We start from the raw sequence: 17,769 nt of genomic DNA on the forward strand, positions 1-17,769 counted from the left end.
CACATGTTCAAAAACTTCACGGCGTTAACTGCATTTAACAGAAAGGCTTTTATTGATTCAAATTGACAAAATTAGAGACCTAATTGATCACTTCAAAAATTGGAGGACCCAATTGAAACAAACCTCCAAATATAGGGACCTCCGAACCTATTAAACCTTAAAAAAATTGACGTGGCACCATGTTAAATCAATGTCATTGACACATGTCAATGTACTCGTGCTCAAGAAAATTTAGACTTTGTTCGTTTAGACAAATTTACTATTGACAGATAATACCATCGATCGATATGTGCAAATTGTTCGTGTTCGGATTTATAGATTTGGAAAAAATGTGAGCGTTGATTTGCGAGATCTCTTCCATCTTCAATTTCGTTGAGGAGCGAGGATTTGTGATGATTTCGTTTGATTTTACTTCATTATCCTGTTTTACTTGTCTGCAATGCTTCCTGAGATTGGAACTTTGTAGGTCAAAATAAAAAAGAAGAAGAAAATAGCTAAAAATAAAAAAGTAAAGGGAATGAGTAAGGAACCAATTATCGATTCAAGTGAGATAAATAAGGCGTCACCTTGCCCTTTGATTATTTATTTTTTTTACCTTTTTTACTATCTTTTACTTTTATTTTTTTATTAATAATAATAATAATAATAATAATAATAATAATAATAATAATATAATAATAATAATAATAAGATGTTTTAAGATGTATTTTTGAATTTGAAAAAAATATAACAATTGAAATTAAAAATATAATTAAAATCCATTTTTTATTAAATTTTATCATAGATTATAATTAACTAAGTATTAGAAATTAAATACTTTAACATATATTTTTTTCATATAAATTTTGAAATGTATAAAAGTTATTATGTGAGGATTAGGGATTTTTCTACTAGCGGGTATCGACGTATAAAACTCGCGCGTAGTTACTAATATCCACTTCTAAATAAGGTCTAATATGGGTATTATATTGTCTGATCCACGAGTATTTTTTATGTGTAAAAAATAATAATAATAATTTAATTTATATCTTTCAAAATTAAATTTTCTTTTTATTACTCTTAAAAAAAAGGGAAAGTTTTTCAATTAAAAATTAATCCTAATTAAAAATCTCAATTGTTAAATTTTTGGTTTCTCTCAAAAACTCTATTCAGAGTTTCTTTCCCAATCTCTTTTATTTGACATTTCTCGCGAGTAAACCCAGAATCTTCAAGCTTCTTCTCTATACCCGTTCTTGCGAGCAAATCCACAAGCTTCAAGCTTCTTCTCTATACCTGTTCTCGTGCGGGCAACTCGGCTTGGAGAAAATCATTGGTGGCTCGAGCAAAAAGGTGGCCTTGTGGTGTCGAAGATGATATTATAGCAATGGCGTGACTCAGACGACGTTATCGACTTCCTTGGTGCCTCGTGAGGGCACATGACCTTTCTTGTTATTCTCCTTCCTTTCGTGTTGGTTCATTGCGTAAGGAGGGAGGTTTCCTCTCCCTTTACTTTTTATGGTTCGTCTTATAAAAGGAGGACACTTCTACGTTTTGCAGTGACTTCGCAGCACATGGGTCTGATTCTCACGTTTGGCTCACGATTTTGGGATTGAGTTTTCTTTGTTTTTCGTATAGGTACTGGTGAAATATTGGGAGTTCTTATTTTGGATTGAGAGTTTTGAAATCGGAAATTTAGGGTTATTGTTTCTCACGATTTAGGGTTAGGGTTCTTGGGATTGGGGTTTTTCATGACCTTATAGCGAGTTTCTGGTCTTCTTTTCTGGTTTGAGAATTTTTAGTGTGCTTTGTCTTGGAGTGCTTTGCAGTTTTCTCTATGATTCTGATCTTGTTTGCAATTTTGTTTTTGGAAATTTGGGTTTAGGTCTTTTGAATTAGGTTTTGGTTTTCCTTTAAATTAAAATTAAATTTTAATTTATATTTAATTTATATACATATATTAGATTTTTTATTTAAATTTTATTTTTAAAATGTATAAAATATATTTTTTAAATTTTTGTGGGTATTCACGGATACCTAAAGGTTTTAAAATAGACACTATTCATATTTGACCCAACTTATTACCGTTACTAATGAAAATAAATATTTTTTCCATTATATTAGCCACAGCTTATTATTTAGTAATTGGATTTTAATTAAAAACATATTTTTACAAAACATAAAGTAATAAAAAAAAACATTTTATTTTAGTACGAAAGACCAAAAATAATATTACGTGCGACTAAATTATATATTAAAATAATTTATTTATTATTTATTATATTATATTTGTTATTTTGCTTTAATTCTATTATTTCAAACACTTTTTATAAAAAAAAATTATTATTTATAAAAAAATATATTATATTTATTATTTATTATTTTGCTTTAATTCTATTATTTCAAACACTTTTTATAAAAAAAAAAGTTATTTATAAATATTATTTTATATTACTATTACCATTAAATACTATTTAATAATTTTTAATTTTTATTTATTAAAATATTTTTTTAAAATTTATTACATTAATTAAATCTCCTACAAACTTTTATAAATTTTATTTTCAAATTCATTTTCTAAATCTTTTAAAATAATCATAATCAACTTACTTTTCAATGTTTTCAAATACATCAACTCCATTTCCCTCGGTTCATCATCTAAAATCAACATCCTTAGAAATACTTAATAAAATAAGAATTTTAATAGAAAATTAATTCATAATACTCAGATTTACTAATGAATTAAAAACTCAATGAAGCCAAAGAAAAATAATGATATAAACAGTTCCTTTCCCTTTCGGCCTTCTTAGTCGACTAGCACCATGCCTATCTCCACAGGCCTTTTCTCTCGCCGGAACCCTTACCGCTTCCTCAAAACCCCTCGCAGACTCATTGCATCCCAAGCCCAAGCCCAAGCCCAAGCTCGGCCCAGCATAAAGCCCCTGCACGTCCTCTTCACCGAAGCCATTGGCCATTCCAAGAAAACCACCACCTCTGACTCCGAACTGAAGAACAATTTGAAGGAGCAAGACATTAAGAACCTCAAAGAGAAAACACCAGGGATTCCTAAAAGGATGAGCTTGTTCGCTGCGTTTGGGAATAATCAACCTCCCACGAAACCAAAGGAACCGGTGATTGTCAAAGAGCTTTCACCCGACATGAAGCCATTGGACATTGCCCATTCGAAGAAAACCACCACCTCCGACTCCGACGAAGAGCCAACCGAATCAAAATCCGCAACGGAACTGAAGAACAATCTGAAGCAGTTGGAGCAAGACATTAAGACCCTCAAAGAGAAAACACCAGGGATTCCTAAAAGGATGAGCTTGTTCGCTGCGTTTATGAGTAAACAACCTCCCACGAAACCAAAGGAGAATAAAAAACCTCCCACGAAACCAAAGGAGAATAAAAAACCTCCCACGAAACCAAAGGAGAATAAACAAGATCCCACGAATCCAAAGGAACCAGTGACTGTCAAAGAGTTTTCACCCGACATGAAGATGTTTGCGCAGCACTTGTTCGAGAAGGGGTATTTTAAAGACGCCAATTTCTCACAGTTGAAGGAAAAATTTGATCTTGATTGGTTTACCAGTTCCTTCGCCGTAAGATATATCAAGTTTGCCGCCCAGAGATTCGCCAAAGATAACCAGGAAATTGCCAAGTAAGATCAAACGAATACAACTTATATTTTTAATCATAATTATTACTATCGTATACTGTTCCGGTCTCGATGATGAATGAACATATGGGGTTGGGGTTTTTTCAAGCTCGGATTTTGTACTCAAATTAGTTTTTCTTATTGTTTTGATTTGGGTTTGGTTCTAATTCGTAAAGGGAGGATATTTTTGCGTTATTTTGATCATATAATGTATGTGAACTCCAACATTTATGGTTATGTGTTAGTTTGGTGCTGGTCGTTTTAGTTCCTGAATTTTATTTTTTTTGTGTTGTCTCTTTATTAGGTCTTAAATTGCGAATAAAAATAAAAATAGAGTCTCTGAAAGTGTAAATCACCCTCAAATCAGTCCAAAATTAAAAAGCCATGGCAGCCTTAATGTATTAGCTAAGCAACTAACCATTTCAAGGACTGAAGTAACCATTTACTACAAGAAAATGCTTTAAACTATGAAATGCTTAGCTAATATTATTTTGTGGTGGAAAGATTACTGATATATCTTATTTGAGGATTATGTTTGTTTTTCATATTTATAGAATGATTTGATGCCTAATGGAAGAAAATCCTTAGAATTTGTTAGTGTCCATTTAGCTGACTTGCATTGCTGAGAAAATGATCAAATTTCGGATTTCACATGTCTTGCATTGTTTTTGCAATATTCCAAACCTTTGTATAATGAAATACCAACGTCTGTTTTCAAAAGGAATTTGCAGAACGATAAATTCTGATTTTATTCTTTTCCTTGGTGTTTATATTTCATACATTTCCCCAAATGACTTATATTTATCATGGAATTGGGTTGACAGGTGGTTATCAGGAAGTGCCTTGAAGCAAGTGGCTACATTTGGTTGCTCTCACACCAGTAGCAAGGCTGTCTTTCCTGCTAAAAGGCTGCGGAAGTTTTTTGAGGTCCCAGAAAACACTGTAAGGTTTATGGCATGCATGAAAAGGCATAGCATGTAGTTGTTTATGGCATTGTTCTTGAATCAGAATTTTAATGTCACTTTGACACAATCATAATGAAGGTCTAGTTTATAGGTTAGTATAGGTCACCAAAGTGAACTTTGACTTCGATTAAAGAACAACATTAAAAATAGTTAAGAAACTGCATCAAACGGTTTGTATTAGTAAGTTGCTTGATTGAAACCTTATTGAAAAAGTATGTAAATGTATATGTGTAAGTTGTTTTATAAGTGAAAACAAAATAAGATGAAGGTTAAATTGTTTCATATTACTCATAAGTTTTGTTCACAAGTATGTTAGAGAACTTGTTGAAATAAGCTGGAAACACCTTATAACTTATGGAAAGATTATAACCTAGTTTTGTAAGGCCTCACAAATTTTATACAGATGTTTATGTTATAAGATGAGTACAAATGTTTATACACCTGAAGTTTTACCCTGTATTATATGTATCTGTCTAGCTATACATATGTTTTCTTTTGTCATCAGGTTTGCTGTAAATGCACCCTCCAACAAACATGCAAGTTTAGAAATCAAAGTGTATGGAATGTTAACACAAATAATTTGGAATTAGTGACAGTTATGAAGGTTATCACTTCATATGGTTTAGAGTCGGTTCACCCCCAACTGGTAGTGCCTGATGTAGTAAAGAAGTCGGTCAGTCAATTGCTGAAGGAGATTGTGAAACTGAGTCCAACCACCTGAGATTGCTTCTGATTGACCACTTTTTTCTCTTCATAGTCTTGTGAACATAATCTTCAGGCCTTGTAGACCATTTATTGAGATTACTCTTCTTGCTACCCAAGCTAAAAGCTTCCAAAATGATACTCTCCTAAATGCTCCATTTCTGGTGAGTGACAACGTTTTCTTTGGATAAAGTGCTTGCTTGAAATAGGCACAAATGTATGGGCTGGAATATGGTGTGACTTTCAATAGTTAAAAGCTTTGGTTTGGGATAGGGTGAAGTTTTATTAGAAAAGAAATATTAAGAAAAGGATCATTGAATTCTTTGGTTCATCTTAATTTAAAAGAATTCTGATATATTTTTTCTTGATTCTATTTTTTAAAATTTAATTGATTATTAAATAAATGTTATTAAATATGCACACTCAATGAACTGCAATGAACACTGAGTTGTTCATATGGGAAGGGTATCTAGTAGGGACTTTTGTCCATTAGTGACAACTATAGCTAAAAAAAAAACTAATTTTAAAATGTACAACATAAAACACATCACTTAATATTTTAACTTGTAGATCACGTAATCTGAAAACTTTTCAGATTACTGGATTCATAATCTTTTGTTTAAAATCATATAGAAAGATCTTTTTTACATTTTTTTCATAGTTTATGAAAGTAGAGAAAGCAAAAGCCACAGTTTGATTTTAATCCAACTTACAAATATAGGATTTTAAGCTACCAACATCAAATTTAGAATTACTATGTGAAGAAGCCTCTTCACCACTTTTACTTTCAGATTTTACATTTAGAAAAGTACTGAGATATGTATATTCTTCTAATTATACACTATAAAAGGGACAAAATAAGTGTTTCTTTTTTTTATATGGGGTGCACGAAGAAACTTATAGAAATGCATGAAGAAACTGTCTAGTTTTCTTAAAAGAATGATCAACCACAACTAACATGTTCATTTTTTGTTTAACAAGTAATTTTGGATTGAAAAGATACAATTGTTTTCTGGGTGTTCCTCCCTTCACCACCATGTTTGCTCCTTCCACCTTCCTAACTTTTTGTAATTTTTTTTAATTCCAAAAATATCTTTTTTTTACTTTTACTTTAACTTTTTTTAAAATCTTAATTTTTTACTCTCTTATTGACTTTGACGCAGGTCACAGCCCACCCCCACATTCTTCTTTTTTCTCTTCCTCTCTTATTCTCCTCTTCCTCTTTTTCCAATTTCTTATTTACGTCAAAGTTCTCTTCTCTTTTGCTTGATTTGTACTAGTGCTTGGTTGGTGGTGAGCTGCTTGATTCATGGTGAGTTCGTGGTGATATGGAGTTTGGTTCTTCTATATACACCTCTCTTCTGTATTAAATGAAGAAAAAGAGAAACACGAAAGCTGCAACGGATATCGAACATCCATTGAACCTTCAACGGAGCTCCAGATATGGGACATCCGTCCACGGACATCTCATTCATCATCATATTTCTTCCCTCTCTGTTACTAATTGTGTGAGTAATGGAATATTCCCTTATGTGCAATGTGATGAGAAGGGTGAAAATCCAACATGGAAAGCGATAGGATATAAGGTTGACAATGATGGGATCCAAGCAAGGTTCATAAAGAGAGGTCTCGTAAAAAGGGAATAGTGGAAGCTGCAAATGAGTGATTAGAGCCTGCCTAAGTCTCTTGCTGAGAAAGGTCTTGAAGTTTCTATGGATTCTGAAAATAATGTCCTTGGAATAAAGTCTGATGTGGTAATTATTGGGTCTTGTTATGGGAGAGGAGTTACAACTGTTATTCTAGCAAGTTCAAGTTTCAAGGTGCTTGTTCTTGAAAAGGGTAATTTGATGGCAACCATCTCACCAAAGGTTCTATCACAAGAAGCATGGTCAAACAAATACAAGAAGAGTTAAACAAAGAAGGTGAAGTCAAAGTCAAACTTTTCTTTTCATGGACCATCATTGAATAAGTTTTGGGCTTGTATTTGGACCTAGTAGTGTAGGATTTTATTTGGGCCTTGGGCCTAGTAGTATAGGTTTGGATGGGTCTTGTATTTTGGGCCAAGAAGAATAGGGTTTTGACCAATCAAGTCAACAAAGGGCTAAGGCCCAATGTTGACCTTGCTTGGATGTCTTCTTTAGTGAGTTGACCAAGGGGTCAACTTTTTGGAAAAACTTGGAGGCCAAGGAGTCATTTTCGTCCAAGGCATGTGGAAGCACCCTATCGGAGAGTTTTTCCGCCTAGTTAGTGGCCATGTGTCATTCTAGGAATGGAGAGTTTTTCCATAGGTAGTGACCACATGTCACTCTCTCATTTGAGAGGATTTTTGCCACTTGTCTCTCTCCTATTGGAGAGGATTTCTCCTTGCTTTCCAAGCAAACCAAGGTGGTTCTTTTAGGTTAAAGTTTCAGCCCATTTTGAGACACCTTAGCCTATAAATAGAGGTGCTTTCCATCATGTAATCACCTTGGAAATTATAGTAAAGTTATGCTGCCATTTTGTGCACACAACCTCTTCTAAGGTCACCCTAGGCTAGAGCAACCCAAGTGGTCTCCTCTAGCCACCTTCCTCCAAGAGTTGGCCCAACCTCTCTTAGAGAACCCTAAACACTTCATCCTTCACCATTAAACACACCAAAATCGTGAGCCTACCATCTTCAACCACCACCATTTCGCAAACCCTAATCAAAGCGTGAACATCTTGAGTACATGACTTGGTTGCTTCTATATTTGGCTTGTCCTAGCTAGAGCATTTGCCATCATTTGGTATCAAGAGCCTTGGTTCTTCAAAGAGCTAAGTTTCTTGGTCTTGATCCTTTGTTATTTCCTTGTTGTTTAATGCTTTCCTTTCTTATCTTTTTTTATTAGTTTTTACTTGTTCATTTTTTGTGTTTTATGGTTCTAATTTCTACTATCTTTTAGAACCATTCCATTTTCACCAAGTAGGTTTCCATTATGTGTTTTTAAGCTTTTGTTGGGTCTTTTATTGATTGATATTCGGTGCATTTCATTGATTGAGTCAATTTAATTTTTTTTAATCCATCCATGTTTGTCTAGAGTCATGTGTTGTTCTTTTTTTTTGTCAATTTTTCTAGTAACTTTGAAAAATCATCAAAAAAAATATATAACTTAGTTTGCAAAACTGCACCATATACAACCATTTGAGGGTCTTATATTTGATGTTTTGGGTTTATACTTGCCATTAGATCATTGGCAAGCTCTTAATTTTTTTTTTTCTATTGACGTTTTTAGTTTTCAACTTCATTTTGATTCTAGTAGGATTTTCTTCTATTTTGTGTTTCTTGTCTTTGTGGCTCTTAAAACCTATATATCACCTTTGTTCCAAGCGTGTGGTGGTCTTATTTTGCACCTTAAAGGAGTGAAAAAAGATGTGATAAAAGCTTTTAAGCAAAAGGCCTCAAAAGAGTACCAAAAAAGAGCCTAAAAAGTGCTGAAAAAATATTGTGTGCTTAGACCACTACCATTGTTTTTGTGCAATCTGTTTGATGGCTCCACCACGAAGGCACCACCGGACCCACTCACGGAAGGGCAATTTGCAATGACAACCGACAATAAGAAACGTGAGAAGGTTGCATTGATGTGAATGCAAATTTCCATTTTGTGGTGGAGGACTAGGAGAGAGAGCAGAGGGGATTGGAATCAATGGGGAAGATAGGTAGGTTGAATTGTATAATATATTTTTGAATTTGAAAATACAATCTTGATTACACAATTTGAAATATATTATCCTTTTGAAATACATTATATGTAATCTAGAAATTATTTTTTTATCAAGAATAAAATGGCTATTTTATGATGTATTTGAGAGTGTAAGAAGCAATTATGAAAGCATAAACCAATTGGCTCAGCCCAACATACATTCAAATTCATGAAATCACCTTCATATGACAACAAAGATAAATCCTAAAAGTAATAAAATAATGGGTGCACAAAGTTTCTCTTTCCATTGTTTTTGGTGTATAATAATGACACTTAGGTTGAATTAAATTCCTACGTTTTTTTTAACATAAGTCTTTTCTAATTCAGTAGTGTATAGTATGGATCGATCCATAGTAATGAGTCGATAGGTGGCGAACGGCAACACCAGGTAGTATAAGCACGCAAGACCTAAAAGTGGAAAAGTCAGTACATACTAACTCAAGAAACAAAACATCGAATGTTCATTAGTAATGGTTAGGATGGCTGATTGGCTAGATACCGACTGATCGAATGGTCAATGTGGTTTAATCAGTTTGAAAATAGGTTACTGTAAATCAGCTCTATAAATCAGCTCATTAATCATGTTTAAGGTATGTTTGTGCCTTAATTAAGCCACTAGTAAGTAAAAGTCCATTACAATTTGTATAAATAGGAGATCGAAACAAGATGTTGGTTACTTTTATGAGTGTATTTAATACCCTTGCATTCGAGCCATTTCTGAATTAAGCATGGAAATGTCTTTTATAAGTACCATTCTAACGGTTTTGTGACAAACGAACAATGTTGGAGACCAATCAGATCAATCGTAGGAGCAATTGAAGACATGATTACACAAAAAAACATTTTGGTGTCGTGGGATCAAACAAACTCTTATTAACTCACGTGGTGACCTTAAGGAACATGGCAAACTAGGTTGTTATTAACAATAAAGTTTTAGACGTTGTTTGCAGAAGTTAGACGGTCTTTGCATAATGTTAAATACTTAAGAATTTTTATAAATGTTTCAAAAAGAAAACTACTAAATAATTAACAAGGAAGAAAATTTATTTTTGTACTGGTTCACTCCAACTAAGGGTTATACTAATCTTTGGAAAATATTATAACGAGTTTAACCACTCCTGGTTTACAATGAGTATAACAACTTCTGGTACTAAATAGTCCAACTAACTATAACGTTTATCTCTCTTGAGTTAAACAAATAAGTATTCTAAAACACTCATGATTCCATGAAAACAACAAAGTGTGTTTTTAAAAACAAGTACAAATCAGAATTCTCTTAGAGAGGATATTTGAGCAATAAAAATTTTATCTGAAAAACTTATTACAAAAATTTTCCTTTTTCAAAGAGCTTATACAATGTAGATGAAAGAGAGTTTTGACAACGAAAGAGTATATGCAATAAAATTCTTTTCATGATTCTTGTTTTCTTCTCTTCATGTAATATTCTTTATACAAACAACTTTGAAAAAGATTTGCTACTTAGAAGCATTAACTTTGACGTAGGTTTATAACCTTTTATAAGAAATCAAATGCTATGTTGCTTTTGCAAAGACAACTATGCTACTTAAACCGATTGAGCAAACAAAAAGGCATTAAGAAAACATTCTCATAATGTCTTCTTATCTTTTAACGTTCTTCTAAACTAATGTAGAACTTTAGAATAAAGTTTTGTCCTTTATGATCTGCACAAATAAAGAGAAATAACACAACAAACAAAGAAGTATTATTCGTACATTACACTTAAAACATTAGATGTTCATCAATGTTTAGCATGGCACGTAAACTAGCATTTATACAAAGTTTGTTTGGAATAACATATATCGTTTAAGATTTGTTAATAGATATAAAGTGTTTAACTCGTTATCCTAGACAATCACTTTTATATATATTATTTCGTTCAACATTTTTGTTCAGCTTCAAAATAAAGGGTTCCTAGACATTGTCTCAACATTTTTAATTTTAAAATATAGTTTAAATAATTTTATTTAAGAATAATTTGAATTTTATAAATTAAAATAAAATAATAATTTAATTTACTTTAAAAAATCATTTTTTTAATTTACCAATTAAGTTAATTTCTTTTAATATACTACGGGTATTTCCATCAATAATTTTTCGTAGAAATTTCAAGAAAAGATTGCTAAGAGGCTAACACAAACATGATACACGAGAAAAAAAAAACATAGACTCACAGTTTACTTCAATCAATGAAGTATAGAACTAGATACCATGAGAATAATTAATTAAAATCAAATAGTAGAAAATTTATAAAATAATAACGTAAATTTTTATCGGTGAATGTAAAAAAAAATTAAAAGAAAAAGGAGAATGGCCTTTAGCATTTTTTTAATATTTTTGTTTGAATAACTTTTTTGGAGACTCTACAATGTTTTTAGTTTTTCTGGTTTCAAAACGTGGCATGGAAAAACAAAGAAAAATATAAATAAATTAATAAAATATTAGTGAAAAATAGAGTTGTTCATTGTTTTCTTCAAGTGATGTTGAATTATGAAAACAATTTTTCATTCCTATGTAAACAGAGTATATATAAGGTACGAATTCTGCCTCCTCACTTAGCTTTTAATAGAGATACACCTCCCTTGAGTTTATCCAACAAAATAATTTATATTTATCTTTCTGAAAAAAAAAATCGTTAAATAATGTGTGTACTACTTTCTTTAATTGCAAAAAAATTTTGTATATTATAGGTCTTGCGATTTTAGGTAAATTATCAGACAAAATTATCCAAGAAAATAAAATACATTAAATAAACAGTGTAAAAGTTAAACATAATTTAGTGTGATGTGATATTCAAAAGAAAAAAAAAAGGCAAAATGTAATTGTAAATCAATCTCTCCTTGTTTCTTGTGTAGTATTATATATATACATACATATAAAAGAAGGTTTAATTGATTCTAATAATACCTATACTACAATTATGTTTCACCTTTATCATTCATTCACTGTAAATCTAAGATGTAACTACCTTATCTATTAAATTATAGAACAAAAATTATAGATAAGGATTAAAAGCAATTACATGTGTATATATATATATATATATATATATATATATATATATATATATATATATATATATATATATATATATATATATATATATATGTATAACTCCCTATTACAAATTGAACATTCTTATAAGTAAATTAGGTTAATTTAGTAAGATGTATAACTGAAAGTAAGCAGCAGAAATTTTGCAATTGAAGGAAAATAGAGTGAATAAAAAAGGAGCATTATATGGAATATGCAATAAAAAAGGAGTTTTTAGAGTGGCAAACCAAGCCAATCCATACAATGTATACTGATGTTTCCAATAATAAGGTTTAACAACAAGTACAATGATGTATGGGTTGCAAATCCACCCCACACCTAACTAAACATGTATATTACTGGAGAACTATAAATTGAAAAGAGAAAGTCATCAAAATAAATAAATAAAAGAAACCAACTGCTTCCACTCACCTCACTTACCTTCTCTATCAACAAAACCAACACAAGTCAATCTTCCCATAATCATCTGCCAAAAAGTAAACCATCATTTTTAAGATTCACAATGACCAACAAAGAAATTCAATTTATATGGTGAAATAGGTGCTACCTGGTCTTTGAGTTACCAAGTGTGAGTTCAAGATCATCTGATCCAAATTCTTCATGAATCCTTTCTCCTTCCCATGGCTTCACAAGCCCCAGCATGTTGCTTCCAAATGCAAATTCATCTGAAACAGCTTCAGACATTGGAATGTCAGCATTCTGATCAGTTCCTGCTGCAACAGCAGGAGAGCATGTTCCACTGTGAGCAGGAGTCCACATTCTTGAACCACTGCCAGCCAAACCATCTTCCTTGAAGGCAAAAGGGTTTGAGGAGATCAAGCTGAACGTTGGTGAGGTTGGATTAACATGAGGAAGTTTGATCCCAGCAAACCATTCCGGGTCAACAACTTGGCGGCCGGGGCTCGGAGGACTAGAAGATGGCAGGAATGAGTAGTGCTGCTGTCTGGTCCACCCCGGCCGCACAGACTGATCCTCCCACTCGGCGTTGATTCGTGGTGTTCTGGCGGTTGGAGAGCTCAGAGGAGGTGTGACAGGAGCACTGATGGAGCCACTGTGGAGGTAGAGATGTGGAAGTTTGGGAGACGATGCAGAAGATGAAGCAGTTGAGAGGTTTTTGAGCCATGGAATGAGAGAATTGCCATCAGCATTAGGAATGTTGGTGTATGGAGATGAAGATGGGCTTGGGAAGGAAGATGAGCCTGGGCTTGGATTGTATGAAGCACATGGACTTGGATGGTAGGATGAGCAAGGACTTGCTGCTGATGATCCACCAACTATGTCCATGCGCTCTAAAGGCTTGCATCCCTGATTCAACAAAATTGTTTCCATTAACTCATCATGATGTGTACAATTTGAGAACCTACTTGTAGTGTATATGTACACATAGATGGGATTTGCATGACCAGAAAACTGCAAACTACAGCAATTGAACACTTGAGCAGGCAACAACTACATGATAAATGCTCATAAGACACTGTTATTCACTTAGAATTTGTTTTGAGAAAACTATTCCATAAACATTTTCAAGAAAGAAAAATTGAATTAACTTTAATTTTATGTATGTCTCAAAAACCAGATTTCTGAAAAGCTAGTTATACTTTAAGAAGAAGTTAGTTTAATTTCCTTTGTTATTTTTCTTTCCTCCAAGTATTCATGAATAGTTTATGCACATATACTCTGAATTCATGTTGGTTCCACTAAATATGTAATGTTGGTTTCATGAAATTGTTGAATCTCCCATGAAATTCAATCAATAAAAAACTGTTTGATGGAAGAGATATTACATATATGTAAAGATGCAAAACTATATATCAGTTATTCAACTCTGCATTGCTAGCAAAGTCTAATCAATATGACATAACTGGTCCAAGAATTGAATGTGCAGAAGAAAATATGATGTCAGTCAGTGTCAACCTATTTCAAGCTTATGCAAGTAAAAAAAAAAAAGAAGGTGAAAGTCACCAGCACCAAACGTGATTTATGAGATAAAGAAATGTTGTATTATTAGACAGTGTCCTAAATTAATTAGTGAATGCTTTCAAATTTTGACAGAAAAAGAAGTCACTCTAAAAAGTGAAATATAGCAAATATAGTTATTATCAGTGATGATCTAATACCATATAATATATTGGACTGATTATAAGCATGCATAGATCTGAACATGTTTGTCTGAAAGAGGAGAAAGAAAAAGAAAGAACAGTGACATTGACACAAAAGAAGGGTGAATGATGAGGCGAAAGACACTCCCAAATGGAATCCTACGTGGCCACGCTGTCTGAAAAAGTCAAAAAGCTAATGCTACGATGCCACACAGCAACACGGACATTGCACAAAGCAAAATATCAGACAAACACACCAACCACGGAACACCAAAGCTGGCAAAATTGCCCTTTTGAGTTTACCAAAATACCCCTTTAACAGGTTCACTTCATGCAATTATTGAAGCATCTAGCAGTAAGGGCATTTTGGTCCCGTGAAGATGTAAATGACTAAAAAACAAAAAATTGTCCTGGTTTCTCAGGTGACCATCAGTCAAGAAAGAGAGCGAATCTTTGATGCTTTCCCATTAACAATGCCAGGACCACTGCTCACCGGATCCACCGTACACAGCCAAAGAATTTTAATATATAAACTTTTTTGGAGAAATAAATCTTATGCCACACAATTTAAATTATATCAGTTATTTAGACATCTCACATGTCACATGCTCTTATAATTATAGCATCAACCTTTTCAATTTCATCTTATAGTTAAGGTGCCTCCACAAATGATGTTTATATATTATAACAACATTTATAACTTGGAAAAACAAAAGAAGAGAAAATAATAAAGAATGTAACAAAGGAAGACATGAAAAGTATTAGTGTAGGTTAAATGAAGAATAAGTGTCTAACTTTATATAATATAACAAGTCCATGTTCGCGTTATTTGAAAATGCAAGATGGAGTATGTAAATAGAAAAAAAGAATAGAAAAAAGAGATTTTTGTGTATGAAAAGTTATGTAATTAGAAGAAATGAGGTGAAAAAAAAAAATGAATATAATGCTTATGGTGGTTGTATGAACAGTGACAATAATGGTTGAAATTTTCTTATATAAAAATTTAGAAAAAAATTTACAGCCTAAAATAGATAAAGTTTTTAGACTCCAAAGGAAGTCAAACTTGCTATTGATGATCCATCATGTCTAAGATCTCATCTTCTTCCCAACAAGTATAACCCAATTGTTAAAATAATGAATTGCCATTTCATATATTAAAAAAATTAATGTTTATCAGATAATGAAAATAAAAGAAAAAAAATTTAAGAAAAAAAGTCCAAAGTAATATTTAATTTTGTCAAACAAGTCATACTAAACTTTATATTTATAAATAAATGTCCTTTAAATAATTGTCAAACTCTCAAGAGAGAGATTCAAGGGAACGCGTTAATCTACCTCAAACTATACATTTATTTCACATCATGAAAAGAAGAAGAACAAGATAAACACTTTCCCATTTCTGGGAAAAGGCTTTAGCCAGGGTAAAAAACAAATAAAAAAATGTTTTTGACACGAATACTAAAATCAAAAGTAGCTAAAATGGTCATAACAAAAGAAATAGATAATTGGTAGAGAAAATAGAAAAAGAAAAAAATGAATGCAGGAAATTTGGTACCTTGCGGTAAGTGGTTCCATCTGGTTCAACGGTCCAACCTGCTTCGTTGCAAAGGGCTTTGAGGACTTCGTTGTTGTCGCAGTGTTTGGGGAGTTTGAAGTTTCCATACATCCTCAGACCTGCGAAGATCTTCGCTGCTATGGCTCTTCTTCTTCTCTCTCTTCTCTTGTTGTTCTCTCTCTCCTTCCACGTGGGTAGTCTCGTCCCCGACGTCATCTCCCAACTCAAAAGGGTCCTCTTCAAACCTCTCAAAGAACACAACTTTGGACCAGATTCGACCCAACAAAGTTAAAACCCCTTCTGGGTCTGTCACTGGAAATCGAACCAAGCAGGGACAAGGGTGTGGTGGAAGTGGCAAGGTTAGCACATTTAGTGGATTTAGGATGTGGGTTTGTGGCCGGAGAGTGATCGGAGATCGGAGGAGATCTGACTTAGAAAGTGGTCGGAAAAAAAAATGAGAGTGTTTGTGTTTAAGTTTGTGTATGAAAAAAAAGAAGAAGCAGAAGAAGAAGAAAAAGAAAAGAGTGAAGAGGGGCACTTGATTAGCCAAATTTGCGGATCAAATTGATGATCATGGTGTTTGGATTTTTTTTATAGAGAGAGAAACAGAGGAAAGAAAGAGAGAGAGAGACTGTTGTGTTGTGTTGGAGATTTTAGATCCACCACTGGCCTAACCTTTTTCCCTCACTTTCTCTCCCTTTCTTTCTTGGTGAACTTGTGAGAACTTCACACTGCAATGGGTAGAGAGACTCTATGATGACTTTGATTTGGTTTTGGTTTTCCTTTTTCTCATTTTTCTCTCTCTCTATTCTTTTCTGAATTTAGCTAAGTTGGTTACTTTCAGTTGAATGTCATTGGATTTGTTAATTTTCCTTTTCTCTCTGTTTTTTTTTTTAAGTTTTTATTTATAGACCACACTACAAATTATTTTAATTTAATAGATTCATATTAGTACAAAAATGTTAACAACAAAAAACATTACCATTATTACCTTCAATATTATAAATATTATGTATGACTTTTAAAAAAAACAAAACATCTCTATAAATATTTCTTTTTCACTATCTCATAATTACGAATTATTTACCAATATTTTCATGACTATAATTTAGTACCCGATTGATCAAAATTAATATAAAACTATTCTAATTATATTTATAAATTACAATATTCAAACTCAAAACTTAACTTCACATATTCAACCCTCCTCATATGCATTAAATCAACAGAACTTTGGCGACACAATACTATAGTACTTGCAGAAAAAAAAAAACAAGAAAAATATGCTTTTACTTTCTGGATTTTAGTTAGGGTTTTATTTAAACTTAAAATAATGTAGATTCTGGTTTCTTAAAATTTTTCATATAAAAACCTTGAACATGTTTAACCAAAATTATAAGAAAATAAATATACTTTATATAAAAAAATAAATTATAGTTTCGCTAGTAATGTGTGGTTGTTATTACTTATAATATATAAAGACAATGTTTTTTTTATTTATCCTCTTGTTTTCTTTAACTTATAGAACTTCAACTGATATTACAAATAGTCTTACTCTTAGTAACTTAGTTGTAATTTTTTTTATAATTTTTTTTTCAATATTATGTTCCAACGGTGAAATAATAAAATTTAAAATAGAAAAATAGATGATAAAGTAAAAAGAGTGATGCATGAAAATGAAATTCTTTTTGAAACGGCATGATAAAAGTGAGTTAGTAATAGTGAAAGAAGTGCTAACTTTTATTTTTGTTTGGTGCCTTCAAAAGTTAACTCTAAAAAACATACAAGTGTGGAGCCTGATTTTAACCTACCTTTTTTGCCATAGCCATGTGGGTTTTATTAATGAAAGTTCAGGAATTGCCTTCAATTGATGCAACCTTTTTCCCTACATTCTTCACTGCTTCTATTATCAATACAAATCTTATGTAAAATTCATTTCCATTTCTGTTATCTTCTTCTTCATTTTCTTAACCCTCTTCTTTATCACATATTATGCTTTCTATGCCACTTTTTCATTAAGAAA

The 17,769-nt window shown here is 32.2% G+C and overlaps 2 protein-coding genes across 3 annotated transcripts; one reads left to right on the forward strand and one right to left on the reverse strand.

The window, feature by feature from the left end:
• Positions 1-2,746: 2,746 nt before the first annotated feature.
• Positions 2,747-5,437, forward strand: LOC106779463. Its single transcript, XM_014667567.2, has 3 exons — positions 2,747-3,637; positions 4,459-4,576; positions 5,105-5,437. Exons 1-3 carry the CDS (start codon positions 2,799-2,801, stop codon positions 5,318-5,320), a joined length of 1,173 nt encoding a protein of 390 aa, XP_014523053.1. The 5' UTR covers positions 2,747-2,798; the 3' UTR covers positions 5,321-5,437.
• Positions 5,438-12,257: 6,820 nt separating this feature from the next.
• LOC106779475 (BES1/BZR1 homolog protein 4) lies at positions 12,258-16,580 on the reverse strand. Of its 2 annotated transcripts, XM_014667585.2 has the most exons (3): positions 15,747-16,577; positions 12,640-13,397; positions 12,258-12,558 (listed from the first exon to the last, which is right to left on the reverse strand). In XM_014667585.2, the coding sequence occupies exons 1-3, from the start codon at positions 15,960-15,962 to the stop codon at positions 12,555-12,557; spliced, it is 978 nt and encodes a 325-aa protein (XP_014523071.1). In that variant the 5' UTR covers positions 15,963-16,577; the 3' UTR covers positions 12,258-12,554. The 2 variants fall into 2 exon arrangements, with proteins under 2 accessions (XP_014523071.1, XP_014523072.1); XM_014667586.1 differs by lacking the exon at positions 12,258-12,558 and having other exon boundaries at positions 12,636-13,397; positions 15,747-16,580.
• Positions 16,581-17,769: the final 1,189 nt, after the last annotated feature.

This window comes from Vigna radiata, unplaced genomic scaffold (assembly GCF_000741045.1).
Source record: "Vigna radiata var. radiata cultivar VC1973A unplaced genomic scaffold, Vradiata_ver6 scaffold_283, whole genome shotgun sequence".
NCBI lineage: Eukaryota > Viridiplantae > Streptophyta > Magnoliopsida > Fabales > Fabaceae > Vigna > Vigna radiata.

Bases quoted from the DNA above. Each gene is read 5' to 3' on its own strand.
- LOC106779475 (XM_014667585.2), bottom strand. From the start codon at position 15,962: ATGACGTCGGGGACGAGACTACCCACGTGGAAGGAGAGAGAGAACAAC. The intron at 13,398-15,746 runs GTACCAAATTTC...TTGTTGAATCAG, and splicing joins ATGGAACCACTTACCGCAAG to GGATGCAAGCCTTTAGAGCG.
- LOC106779463 (XM_014667567.2), top strand. From the start codon at position 2,799: ATGCCTATCTCCACAGGCCTTTTCTCTCGCCGGAACCCTTACCGCTTC. The intron at 3,638-4,458 runs GTAAGATCAAAC...TTGGGTTGACAG, and splicing joins GATAACCAGGAAATTGCCAA to GTGGTTATCAGGAAGTGCCT. The intron at 4,577-5,104 runs GTAAGGTTTATG...TTTTGTCATCAG, and splicing joins TTGAGGTCCCAGAAAACACT to GTTTGCTGTAAATGCACCCT.